The sequence below is a fragment of the Microtus ochrogaster genome, chromosome 16 (assembly GCF_000317375.1).
Source record: "Microtus ochrogaster isolate Prairie Vole_2 chromosome 16, MicOch1.0, whole genome shotgun sequence".
NCBI classification, from domain to species: Eukaryota; Metazoa; Chordata; class Mammalia; order Rodentia; family Cricetidae; genus Microtus; species Microtus ochrogaster.
The window spans coordinates 1,695,403-1,708,431 of NC_022018.1; the positions used below are offsets into that span (position 1 = coordinate 1,695,403).

The 13,029-nt window shown below is 39.4% G+C and overlaps 1 protein-coding gene across 2 annotated transcripts in view; it reads right to left on the bottom strand.

Moving 5' to 3' along the window:
• The window catches only part of Trdmt1 (tRNA aspartic acid methyltransferase 1), a 32,117-nt gene extending 21,176 nt beyond the window's left edge, over window positions 1-10,941 (bottom strand). Inside the window, exon 1 of one of the 2 annotated variants that reach the window (XR_003377553.1) lies at window positions 10,824-10,941. Coding sequence is in view for 1 of the 2 variants with exons in the window: in XM_005354632.3 (XP_005354689.1) it covers window positions 10,824-10,887 (64 nt within the window). In the remaining variant the exon portion in view is untranslated. The remainder of the gene's footprint in view (window positions 1-10,823) is intronic. The other variant, XM_005354632.3, reaches the window with a different exon arrangement.
• Between the last annotated feature and the right edge of the window lie 2,088 nt (window positions 10,942-13,029).

Below are 13,029 nucleotides of genomic sequence, written 5' to 3' on the forward strand. Positions count from 1 at the left end.
GGCCAGAGGAACAGGCAGGAAGTGGAGTCTTTGAGCACGACGTTCAGTTTTTCTCTCTGGCAGCTGAGTGCTGAGAGTTAAGACTTCAGCTTTCTTTTGCTTTTCTTTTGGAGCCTGTCCTGGAATTTGCTCTGTAGACCAGGCTGGCCTCAAACTCATAGAGATCGACCTGCCTCTGCCTCCCGAGTGCTCAGATTAAAGGCGTGCAAACACCACCGTCTAGCCTAACTTCAACTTTCTTAGTTGTCTAAGGAGATAGCTTTCTTTTCTCATTAAGCCACATGTTTATGCCAAACACAGTTTTCTAAGTTAAATAAAAAACAGGAACACATAATACACTCTGCAAGTCCCATTATTCAGAACTTTATATAAACAAATGACCATGTGTTCTCACTTTCCTGTATTAAGAAAAAGCTGATTCACAATACCACTAAAAATGCCTTTACTATAAATTTATTTTGTTAGAACAGCTTCACTGAGATATAACTTACACACAACAGAATCACCATGCTTAGAGTTTCATTTTTAAATGAGATCAATTCAATAGTGTCCAGTTGAAAAAGTTCAAAGCCTAAAAACACACATTTTTAACAGAGCTTAAGAGACTGGAGAGGAAGAGAGGCTCAGATTAAGGCACACCTTGCTGCTAAGGAAACACATTCTCAAAACAGCTTTAAATTCAAAGAATATGAACATATTTTTGGTGGTAATTAAAAGTTTGAACTCTGTAAGTGTGGCTGTTGTTACAGACATATCCAAAATCAGGAGAAAACATGGGGAATTTTAAATATAAAAAGCATCTGAAACTTGAGAAAGTCATTGGTTAGCACAACAAGATTACCAGTAGATCCAAACAGCTCTCTTTATTAGCCATTTGTTGATTACCAGGCAGCTTTACTTGGTACAGACATTTCCAGGGTCTAGGGAGTTAGAACTCACAAAGCAAGCAGCTGCACAGATCACAGGACAAAAGGCAGAGAAAGATCCCCATGCTCAGAAAGAAGGTCACTGCAGCCTTACACTGAATCCTAGAAAAGAGAGGCTCAGGAGAAAACAGGGACTTATATGTCTCCACGTGAATATTCTATCGGGTAGGCTCAAATCACTCAGGTGTTCCCAGGTACTTCCTGGCTGTGAAAAAGGACAGTCCTCCGTGCCTTACACATGGGCACTAGACTACTTAATACCATAGGTAGCTGCCTCTGGCTGACTTTAAATTTAATAACTAGTTTCTTGATTTAGGATATATTTGAGGTTATAAATCATATCTTTGTTTAAAAGCATGAAAGACTTCAAAACCTAAAACAAAAAGGTTTCTAAGCCAAAAGGTATGCAGATTAATTTTAAAAATCATGAAACTTACTAATGTAAGTCACTAATCACTATGAGAACTCAGAATTCAACTTTGCTAAATGAGATAAATTGCAATCTCCATGGTGCAGCCTGCTCGCAGTTCCCCACAGAAGCAGGCAGGATCGCCTGGAGGTGGCTAGCATGACTTTCATCTTTTTTAGGTCGACTGAAAATCTAATCATGTGCTGAATCCATACCATAGTCAATAAGTAATTTTATGCTCTTGTATTATATGTCCGGAGGACATAAAACCTGACAAAAAGCTACTGCCAAATGAGTGTTTCATGTGGAGATCCAAAGCCTGATGAACTGAAAAGTAATTCTCAGAAGAGAACGGACTATGAAAGTCAATGAGCAAATGCAGTGTTCTCATGGACGGAGCACAGTGTTTAAACTGTTATAAAACTAGAGCCTCCTGAAGATAGAAAGACACAAGCACACATAAAAAGGGTATCTGAAACCCAAGTATGTTTCAGATTTTGGAATATTTGCATATACATAGCAAGACAGCATGAGGGTAGGACCCAATTATAAACATAAAACTCATTTGCTTCCTATAAACCTTGTACACATGGCTTGGAGGTCATTTTAATTTAAAAAAATCATTATTTATTTGTTTATTATGTTGTATAAACCTTTACTCAGTGAGCCACTACTGAACCATCTCTGGCCCCAGTTGTATATAAAATGTTTGGTTTCTGGGCATTGATCAATCATATGAGATTGAGTAGCATTTTCCACTTGTGGCATCAAAATGATTATTAAGAAGTCAGGCAGGCGGATCTCTGTGAGTTCGAGACCAGCCTGGTCTACAAGAGCTAGTTCCAGGACAGCCTCCAAAACCAGAGAAACCCTGTCTCGAAAAAGCAAAAAAAAAAAAAAAAAGTCTTTGATTCTGGAGCATTTCACAGTTTACTGTTTTTATTAGGATGCTTATCCTGTACTAACACATTTCTGATGCTAACTTCAACTTGATTTTTTAAAATATTGTTTAGGTTATGTTTAGGTATTTAAAACAAATGTTTAGGTATGCTTCTAAGAAGAAATTAAACTCATATATAACAATGAAAAAAAGCAAGTTGATCTTTTTATGGCAACATCTAAAACTGGACTCCAAAGAAAGCCATCTCAATATTCTCTAATAAAATAGTTTAAATACACAGGAGAGAAGTTTTGAAAATGTCGAGGTGGAAAGAATGCTCTAGAACTGTGCCCCTGTGAGCTCTCTCACTTGGGATCCAAGAATTATTCTTAAAGGAGCAAGAACTGGGACAGGAACCCAGCAGGGTTTTGGAAGGAGCGGGGGATGTGCTTTCTGGTCTTTGCTCCAATGCTGTGCATGGGTTTAATCCATGACATTTCAGTCACTATTCTGGGTTTCATATTTACGAATAGGAAGCACAGTTTTTTAAGAAGGTGAGACATTCTGGTTAGAGAAACACAACGCACACTGTTGTCAAGACAAGATCTACATGGAAATGACAAGGGCATCATGTTTCCATTTCTGAGGACTGAAGTTTACTTTGAATAGCAATAGTTTTCCTTCTTTTTCTGGAAAAGCTGTAAGGAAGAACTTAGCTGGTCGTAAAAGGTGCAAGTTCATTCTCTCTCTGGCCTAACAGATACACTGTTCACACATAGTTACTACGTGGGAGAAATATCAAGTGTAGAATTGAGCAGTTCATGCTGAAATAAATAGTTCTTAGGAACTTTTGTCTTCTTTTTCATCTACTTTCTGATCTGGCCCTCATAAAAGTTGGGTAAATATGTAACTGGCCTCAGACTCACACCTGAGACATTTAATCAGGTAGCATGTTAACACTGACCTCTAGTTGTGAGACTGTGGATCAGATGAGGATATGGAAGGTCTATTCTTTCATTCAGAGTGACAGCTCAATGGAATAAAACATGAGGTAGAAGTGGACCTGTAAAGGCTTTTAATTAAAAATATTTGCTAACTGGGGCAATTGGGACAGGTAAAGGCATCTCTGCCAGCTGAGTTTGACAACATGGACCAGGGACCACACCAGGGAGAGGATGGATGCCCCACACAAACAAACACATGGCACATGTATCCCCAAATATACAAATAAATAAATAAATACAAACAAATATGAAAAAATAAATAAATGAAATCATTTTCAAATGTTTTTATTGCTATTAGCAAATATATTTCCTGGATTTCTTTAAAAGCTGTTTGCATGTTTAGACACTTCTAAGAAATTATTTCAAGGCGTAAAATGAAGACTAAGTTCCCCCACTTGGTACAGCAGAAGGCCCCTCAGGAATATGCTAAGATATGTGGGCTGAGATCTGATTACATCCTTGACACTGTATCTCAGAACTGAAATATTATTTTCCAACAAAATATAGAAAGACAGAAGATCTGAAAAAGCAGCATGGGAGCAAGAGATGGCAAGTTACTGTATAAAAAGAAACACGTGAGGGGGCTTACAGGCACAAAAAGCAAAGATGTCACATCAGAAAAGAGAACACAGTTCAAAAAGCAGGGAACAAATTTTGAGGGAAACTTGAGAAAGGAAATTGAGGCACAAAAATTCTTTTCTGGGAAGTGTTTGGGGAAGCCCAATTAAAGTTGTGCTCCTGTGAGGAGGCAGCCACTAGAGCCCCTTCCTGTCTCCTCATGCCCGCCCGGAGCTTTCCTCAGCTTTCCTCAGAAGATCAGAAAGGTCATGCAAGAGTCACTTTTGTCAGGGCCACAGAGTGCAACAAAGCACCGACACTTCCCTGAGGCCTCAGAATTATCACCCGTAGGGTTAAGGAGTCTTGACTTCCCAGGCAGGCGCTGCCCCTAAAAATTTTGTTTCTAAATATAGATAGCTAGGATGAAGAGTTACTGTAAAACTCTAAAGCAGCTCCTCCATCCAAAGGGCCTCTATGGTGAGCGACAATACAGACGTTCCATATTTACATGGTCTGATAGGATACACACATGGGTAGCTAGGAAGCATTTAGCCCGAGACCAACACGACTAAAGAACTAAATTTCTCTCGAACTCCATCTTAATTTAAATGCAAACAGCTGTGTTTGGCTGGTGGCATCCATACTGAGTTTATAATTACCAGGCTCAGGAGATGTCCTGGCAAAGAGTCAGCACTCCACAGTGGGGAAACAGTGAAGAGAAATCCATGTTGAAAGTCTCACAAGCTACAGTATTGGGAAATGTGCTCATCCTCTCTAAACTTCAATTTCCTCATTAATAAAATGGATATATATAACAGCTCCCATAAAGAGCTCCTATTAAAAATAAATGAAATAGAGTCAATAAAATCTCCAGCAACAGGAGATATCCAGTAAGTAATAAAAACCCCACTGGCCACTTAGCACTCATCTGAAAAGTTACAGACCACATAGTGTTGATGACCGTTTAATTTTTATCATTATTAAACCTAGGAAATTAGGCCAACGAGAAAATTTAAGTTGTAACTATTCAGAGAGAAATATCAGAAGTATTTCAAAGAGATTGTTAGAACAGCATAAGCAGAACGCTTTTACAATAGTAACTGGAAGGCTTTAACCTCCACTACAGATATTCAGTAACTGTAGGTATTCGAAAACTGATGTCAGAACAGCACTGAGAAAAGCAAAACTTTTCTTGGCCTTGCTATTAACCCATGGCAGGAGACAATAGGGAGGATTAAGCAATCCTTTTCCCCCAGAATATGACATGCTTTGTCTAATTTTCAGGAAGATAGTCCAAACAAAAAACTTCTAATGAAACTTTCTGTGCCCAATACTCAATGAGTGTTCAGGAAAAGAGGGTGGAGCTTCAGGTTATCTTTCATGACCTGCCATTCTGGACCCAGACCTCAGTGCCAAATTCACCGTGAGAAGCAGAAAATTGGTGCAAGAGGAAAATTCCTGCCCTGTTGTTGTCTATTTGCTTTCCTAACAACTGTACTGTAAACTGCATGGCCAGGGCTGTACTGTAAACTGCATGGCCAGGGCTGGGGAGCTCACGAGATGGTTCACTGGTGTGAGTGCTTGCTCTGACACCATGAGGACCATTATTTTTTTGGAAGGGAGCTTCCCTTTGGTTTTAGGTTTGCTTATGAAATTGAGAAACAAATGTGATTTTAGAGTTGATGTTGAAGTATACACCTTTGTATTTTGAAGAGTTTAAATTGTTTACATATGATGAAAGATTCATTTGTCCTATTCAGCTCTTAAATACTGCGATGTATTTAATGCCTGTTTTCTCTCCTGCTGCAAGGATAAAGAAAAACGATAAATCCACAGAGTGCATATTTAAATTAACACATCTGAAATCATATGTTCATGCAGGTTTTAACTGCTTCATACAGCAGACACAGATGCATCTTGTTACATGTAAGAAGAAGCTGTATTTGGACAGAGCATGTGTTTAAAGTCCTTGATAACCATCACATATTCTTAAATTTGAATTTTGCACGGTGTTCCTTTTGTCCAAGAGTGTTTTCCTTTCATAATTTCTATGGTGTGCTGTGCTTTACTAAAGATAGTTTCTTTTGGACTCTGACTATAACTAATTATATTCTAACATTGCAAATATTTCCATAAGTGGGTGAAATTGCTCTTCTGAAAATTGTGTCCTTTGCTTTTAGACTTCTGAGTTCCACAGATAGAAAAAAAATATAGGCTTCATTTATTTCATAAAGGCTCAGTATCATTTCTACACCAGAAATATTGGGGTATTTTTTTCACTAAAGATATTATAAGAAAAATACTATACGATGATAAAGTTTTTTTTTTTTTGCTTAAAGATATGTGGTTAATATTCCTAAGATGCTAAAATAAAATACGGTTTCAAACTGGAAAAAAAAATGTCAGCTTAAAAGGCAGGGCACTATCAACATAACAACCTGATTAGTCAGCTGGCTGAATACCTGCAAACAAAAATACATTGTTTAATCAACATTTCCCAGGTGTCCTAAACTGAGTTAAGGAGGAAGGATTTTTCAAGTATGGGAGGAGGAACTTCAGGAACTTTATTCAGAGCAACTCAATACCCTATTTCTCTATATAGATACTAAATACAATAAATACAGAGAAAGCGATTTGGAAATGGTATCTCTGCTATTTTTAAAGGAACATGTAATATTTTCAGTTCTACAGTCCACACATTTTTCTGGTTTTAGGCCTAGTTATCTGGAAACTTGTACTAAAGAAAACTGTGAGCAAGTATGAGAAGATATACATGTAAACTGCATGCATGTATGGGAACACAACCCACATCTACTGATACAAAGTAAAAGCGCCGAAGCTAATTACAGAATATTTTGTTGAGTCAGGACCTGAGTGTTGAAGTCCATGCGGCCGTTTGTTCAGATCACAACAGGGAAAACAGCAGATGTTATCAGTGGTTATCTTCGTGATGAAATTTGCAGGAGATAGGATCTTTGCTTCTTTGCACTATTCAATTTTTTAAGACAGCGAGGATGAACTACTTCTTGGTTTGTTTGTCTTATTAAGTCTAAATTGATTTTAGAGCCTTGCTCTCACCATGGAGCCCACACGATCCTTAAACTATTGATTCCCCCTGACTCATACTCTGAGAGTTGGGATAAGAGGCATGCCCCACGATGACCACAGAAAATGTACTAGTTTTACAATCAGTACAAAGTAAACAAACAAATCAACTTTTCTGATATTGATATCAGAATAAAAGAACTCAATGGTCTTTTTGTTATGAGCCTAAGAAATAAAAGGAAAATATCAAAGATAAACTACAAAACACATCTTTTCAGGCTGTGAACACACATATAAACAACAGTAACTCAATGCATGACTTGATTCCACTGACTCAATGAAAAGAATCTTTCATAGATACAGATCTTTATAGACAGGAATCTTTCAAAGATACAGATCTTTATAGACAGGAATCAATTAAAGGTCACATCCAGAATTCAAAGGAAATAAGCTATGTAACTAGAGAACCAGCAACACAAATGCATGGGATCCAGCTGATTACAGCCTTCAACAACGAAGATTTTGAATGCGTCTTCTGTAAGTTTGCTTTGAGGGAACAGAGCCATTTGGTCAATGTTCCACTACTTTAAGATATTTGCAGCGCTCTTTGCTGATGTCTTCTCAATAATCAATAACGTCACAATGCTTGACACATTCAGGTAGAAGTCAATAAAAACTATTGGAGAGGACAAAACAGTATTCCACCTCTAGTTAACTATCAAAACTGACATAAAATATAATTATAGGGTCTGGAGAGATGACTCAGTGACTAAGAGCACTTACTACTCTTCCAGAGGACCTCAGTTCAGTTCCTAGCACCTATGTTTTGTGCTCACAACCACCTGTAACTCCAGCACGAGGAAATCTAACAACCTCCTTCAGCAGCCACACACAGCCATACACATACTGTGTATATCTTTGTGTGTGTGTGTGTAGCATATTTAATATATAAACAACTATTGTATCACTCATAAATAGCTCCCAAAACTAGCCTCTGAAAAGTCTCTTTCAGTTTGTTATTCTGAGTTCTATTTGCTTAATAGTTAGTTCTTTTGGGAAGCATTCAACTTTCAACAGTAACTTAGCATGTCAAATTCTATAATAAAAATATTATATAGTTAGCACAATTATTATTAGTAAAAACAGTTAACTGAGAAAAAAAGAAAAAAACATTTACTGAGTACCGTTATACTTCCTACATCTTTTTCTCAATTCTCACAATGCATGTCCGTCTCACAGAAAAGGCATGCACACTCAGAAATGCTTAAAAAAAAAAAAACTTCTAAATTTTCACACAAGCATTATGAAATCAACCATTATTCATCTGACTTCAAAATAAAGGCACTATTTTATCTCTCAAAGAAAGAGACAGCACTGGAAGGCCAGGTGTTGTTTTTAACAAACTCTCAATTATTTGATTTTTACCAATAAAGACTTGGGAGCCAGATGCTGAGGTGAAAGCCTGCTAGCTCAGAAGAGTAGATAAAAAACCAGCGACCGACCTTCCTCCTCTGTTTTGTCCTACAGGTCCACCCTGTCTCCTCCAGTCCCAAACAAATAGTCCCTCCCTTCTACTTCCTGTGTCTATCTGCCCTTCTGACTTCCTCTAACTCTCTATATTTTTTCTTAATAATTTTATGCTCACTTCCTGTTGACTGGTTAATTGCTCTGTCTCTTGACTTATGACTGACTTTATTTAACCCTGTTTACAATATTCAAGCAGAAAGCTCTTTGATTAAACATGTGTGACAGGGCTGAGCCACACCATAACTAGAAATAGGTTTTCCCAATAAATAAAAGAATCTCAGGGCTCACAGTCTGATCAAACATCCTGCAACAGTCAGGCAACTTCAAATATTTATCAATTTATTCCACAGGTCATTTTTTAATAAATATATCATAACTTTCTATAACTTTATGATTCATGAACAACAATAAGTTGCCCCATATGTATTGAGTACTTGCTACATATGCACTGTGTAAGTACCTTGTGTGTGTGTGTCCATGTACACAAAGATCACAGCAGGATTTTGAGTGTCTCCCTTCATTGTTTTCCATGGACATTCAATATTCTTATTACTGCTCTTCTTCAAGTAAGTTAGTAAATGGAATCAATGATAGAAACAGAGAATGATTACAAGATCTGATAGACAGACCTAAGTTGGGGTACTGGCTCTACCACTAAGCTAGCTTATTACATACTCAGTTCAGATCCTATCGTAATAAAACTCAAAGCCTGCTGCCACTGCTATCAATCTTTATTAGCTACATAAATACAAGAAAACACCAGAGTGTACTTCATTACAGACCAATTTAAAACCAAAGTTCCTCAAACAGATAAACACTAAAAAAGAAAAAAAAAACCCTACTTGCATTAATATGATCATGACCTCTTTTATAAGCAAACATTAAACCAAAGATGGAGGGAAAGTAGAAGAGCTACTTTCGGTAACAGGGCAGGAATCTCTTAATAGGCCATATATTAACTAATCTAAGATGGGGATGGAGGGAAGGTATCACAGAAAAGTCTGTGACTTAGAAAAGTGAAGGAACACAGAAAGCCCATGGAGCCCACTGAGTCTAGACAAGAGGGCAGTTGGGTAGACAAAAACAGCTCATAGTCCAGATAAGAAACAACTGTGATTCTAATCGTCATTGGATGAATTATTCCAAAATTCATAAGCACATTTTAAGAAAAAGAATCAAGGTTTGCACTCAAGGATCTATTTGAAGCACATTGTGTTTGGGGGAAAAATAGGAGGAATCTACATTTCAAAATTAAATAGTTATGTATGGCTTATAATAAAGTACTAAGTGGCTTTTAAAATTATTTTAATTAAAAAGTTTCAAGATGGGCTGAAGAGATGGCTCAGTCGTTTTAAAGTCTAGGCTCACAACCAAAAAATTTCAAGACATGGGGAAAATGCAAACACTATTCGACCCTGCAAAGTTAATAAAGCAGATAGAACAAGTTTCTCTAATTTACTTAATTTTAAAGTGATAAATGAATGTAAAGACCAGAAAAAAAGCAGTGAAACATGCAATATTTCTAACCTAGTAGAGATTTAAAAAATCAGTATTTGTTGAAAAACATGTACAAACTCAATCCTCTGGAAACTGAATGCTTCTTAGCCTATTGTTACTCGTGGTACTAAAAAGGGGAGCAGAGAAGTTTCTGTTTTGTATTTGTGTTAGCAGAACAGACATACACACATCCAACGTTTTTTCACTGCGTAAGTGCCTAGCATACAGTACATGGCAATGGAGTTCACAAAGTAAGAGTTTTTGAGTCAATGTCACAAAAATGGACAAAGAAACAGTCTCAAAACGAGAGTGGCAGCAATCTGATTTGTCAGTCACCTTACTCTATCTTTAATTTTCGAGGTCACTTTCTGGAAGTCCTATTTCACACATTTAAAACCAAGCAAAAGGTTCAAAACTGCAAAGCCAAAGTCACACTTTTTTGAAAAAATTTGATCCCCGTTCCCTGGCATCTGTGTAGGCCTGCAGAAGGCACGTTTCTTTCCACAGACTTAACCATGCTCCCTCCCCTTTTCGCTTCTCCTACACACTAATTCTAGTAAATTTCTATCTTGAATTGTAGTTATCGCCTTACTCCAACCCACCCCCTCCTGTTTTCGTGCCTTCCTCCAGGCTCAGAGACAGCCAGCCTACAATTTGGGCTTTGGCACTGAGCAAAGGGGTCCCCTCTCTCCTTAACTTTGTCTGAACCAAATTAGGTTCATTTGACTTCCCAGACCCAAGGATCCCGCCTCACAGACAGTACTCTGGGGCGCCCAGCCTGCTTAGGCTACAAAGCTGGGGGCCAGAATAGGGGAGTCCCAGCCTTGAGGGGCGGGCCGGGCGGCGGTGAAGTGGTTTCCAGGGCAACCGAGGTCGGCTGCCACCAGGTCCCGCCCCGCCCTCCGCCCCTCGGCGGCGCGAGAGCCGGACCCTGCGGCCCGGAGTGAATCAATGGGAAGTTTTCTGCCCGCTCTCACCTCGCAGCGCGTGGTGCATGCCACCAATGCCACTATACAGCTCCAAGACACGCAGAGGCTCCATGCCTCGCCACTGCGACCGCGGCCTGGAAACTAGGCCTACCGGTCCTCCGCTTCTCTTACCCCCCCTTCCGCTCCGCCCCCTTCGCTTCTGGTTCCGCGGCTTTTCAGTTCCCCAACCTCCTGTTGCTAGCTCAGGCTGGAGACTAAGACAGCAGCTTGGAGCCTGGGGCCGGTGCAGGGGTGCAGAAGGGGATGAAGGGCAGACAACTATTAATATGGCCTCCCAAGTGAGAGACAGCCTCTTCGCCTCCTGAGTTGTGCCTTATCTTCCTTGTTGTTTTCTGTGACCTTGAGTGAGAAAGAAACCCCTCAGTAGAGAACTGAAAACGCCAAAGGCTTTGAAGTGAATTACTGATTAGAGTCGTTTTTTTAACGGCCGGCTCCTTTTGTTCTTTTCAAGTCTGACCCAATCAAGCATTTCTTTGAGGACTCTTGAGCACAAACCCACATGCTCCCTGGTGTTCCTGTGCTAGAGTGTGGAGTTAAATCCTGGATACTTTGTCTAGGGGTGTGATTCTCACTTCGGAGTTAAATTTTACCAGGTTCTCCCGTAAAGAAAGCTCCAAAATTACAAGTATTTAGAGCAGAGCCCTAGGAAAGCATTGATAATAGAGTGGATGTTTTCTATAAATGATAATAGGATTAATTTTATTTTACCTTGGTAAAAACCGCAACGTAGGCTGTTTCTTTTTTCTTTCATTGAAAATAGGTCTCTTCTCCCCTCGCATAATATATCCTGGTTACAGTTTCCCTTCCCTCTACTTCTCCTAGCTCCTTGACACCTTCCCTGCCATCCAGATCCACCCCTTTCTTGTCTCTCATTAGAAAACAAATAGGCTTCTAGGGGATGAAGTAAGATAAAAACAAAAACTAACACATTGTTATTTAGCAAAGCATAAAGAAGGAAAGGTGCCCAAGAGAAGGCACAAGAGACAGACCTATTTATTCATTTGCATACTCATAAAAACACTAACCTGGGAACCATCATGTATATGCAAAGGACCTGCCGTAGGTAAAGAGAAGAAAAAATACATAAATAAAATAAAAAATATTAAGATGAAATTTAAAAGAAAAGAACCTTGAAACAACATTATGAGACAAGGAAACTAAAAAGATGCCACTGAGTTCATTTTTTGTTGGTCAGTTACTGTTGGGCATGCAGCCTACCCTTAAGAGTGGGTTTTTTCCCAGTGAGACTCCCTTGGGGGAAACTACATTTTCATTTGCAAGTGGTTATGAGTTGGAAGTTAGTTCTGGGTTAGGGATGGAAGTTTGTATCTACTTCTCTAGAACCCTACCTGGTACAAACCTGTGCAGATCTTGTGTGTGCTACCTCAGTCTCTGTGAGTTCAATGTGTGTCAATCATGTTGATTCAGAAGGCCTGTTTTCCTGGTGTCCTCCATCTCCTCTGGCTTTTTTTTTTAATTTATTTATTTATTAAGGATTTCTGCCTCCTCCCCGCCACCGCCTCCCATTTCCCTCCCCCTCCCCCGATCAAGTCCCTCTCCCTCATCAGCTTGAAGAACAATCAGGGTTCCCTGACCTGTGGGAAGTCCAAGGACCGCCCACCTCCATCCAGGTTTAGTAAGTTGAGCATCCAAACTGCCTAGGCTCATAAGAGCCAGAGGATCGTGAGCTTATAATTCACGATCCTCTGGCTCTTATGTTGCTTTCATCTCCTCTTCTATGAAGCTGCCTGATCCCTTGGGGGAAGAATTTGATAGAGAAATCTCATTTATAGCTAAGTGTTCCAGGGTCCCTTAGTCTGATTGATGTCTGGCTGTGGGTCTTTATTAATTCCTTTCTACTACAGGAGAAAGCTTCTCTGATGATAGCTGAGCAAGGCTCTAGTCTGTGAGTATAGCAGAAAGTCAGTAGGAGTCATTTTGACCCAAGTGCTCCCAAACAACCCAGGCTGTTGCCAAAACTATAAGTTGCTTTCCACAAACTGACAGTGTAGTCCCATTACTGAAGACAACACCTGAGCAACTCATTGAACATGGAGAAGTTGAGCTGGTGCTCACATAGAGCCTCCACCTCTGTGTGCTAACTTCTTAGGAAAAGGAAGGTACGCTGCACGCTACCAACATAGAAGCACAAACACCAACCCAGCCCTAAACCTTTGATCTACAGTGCTGTCCT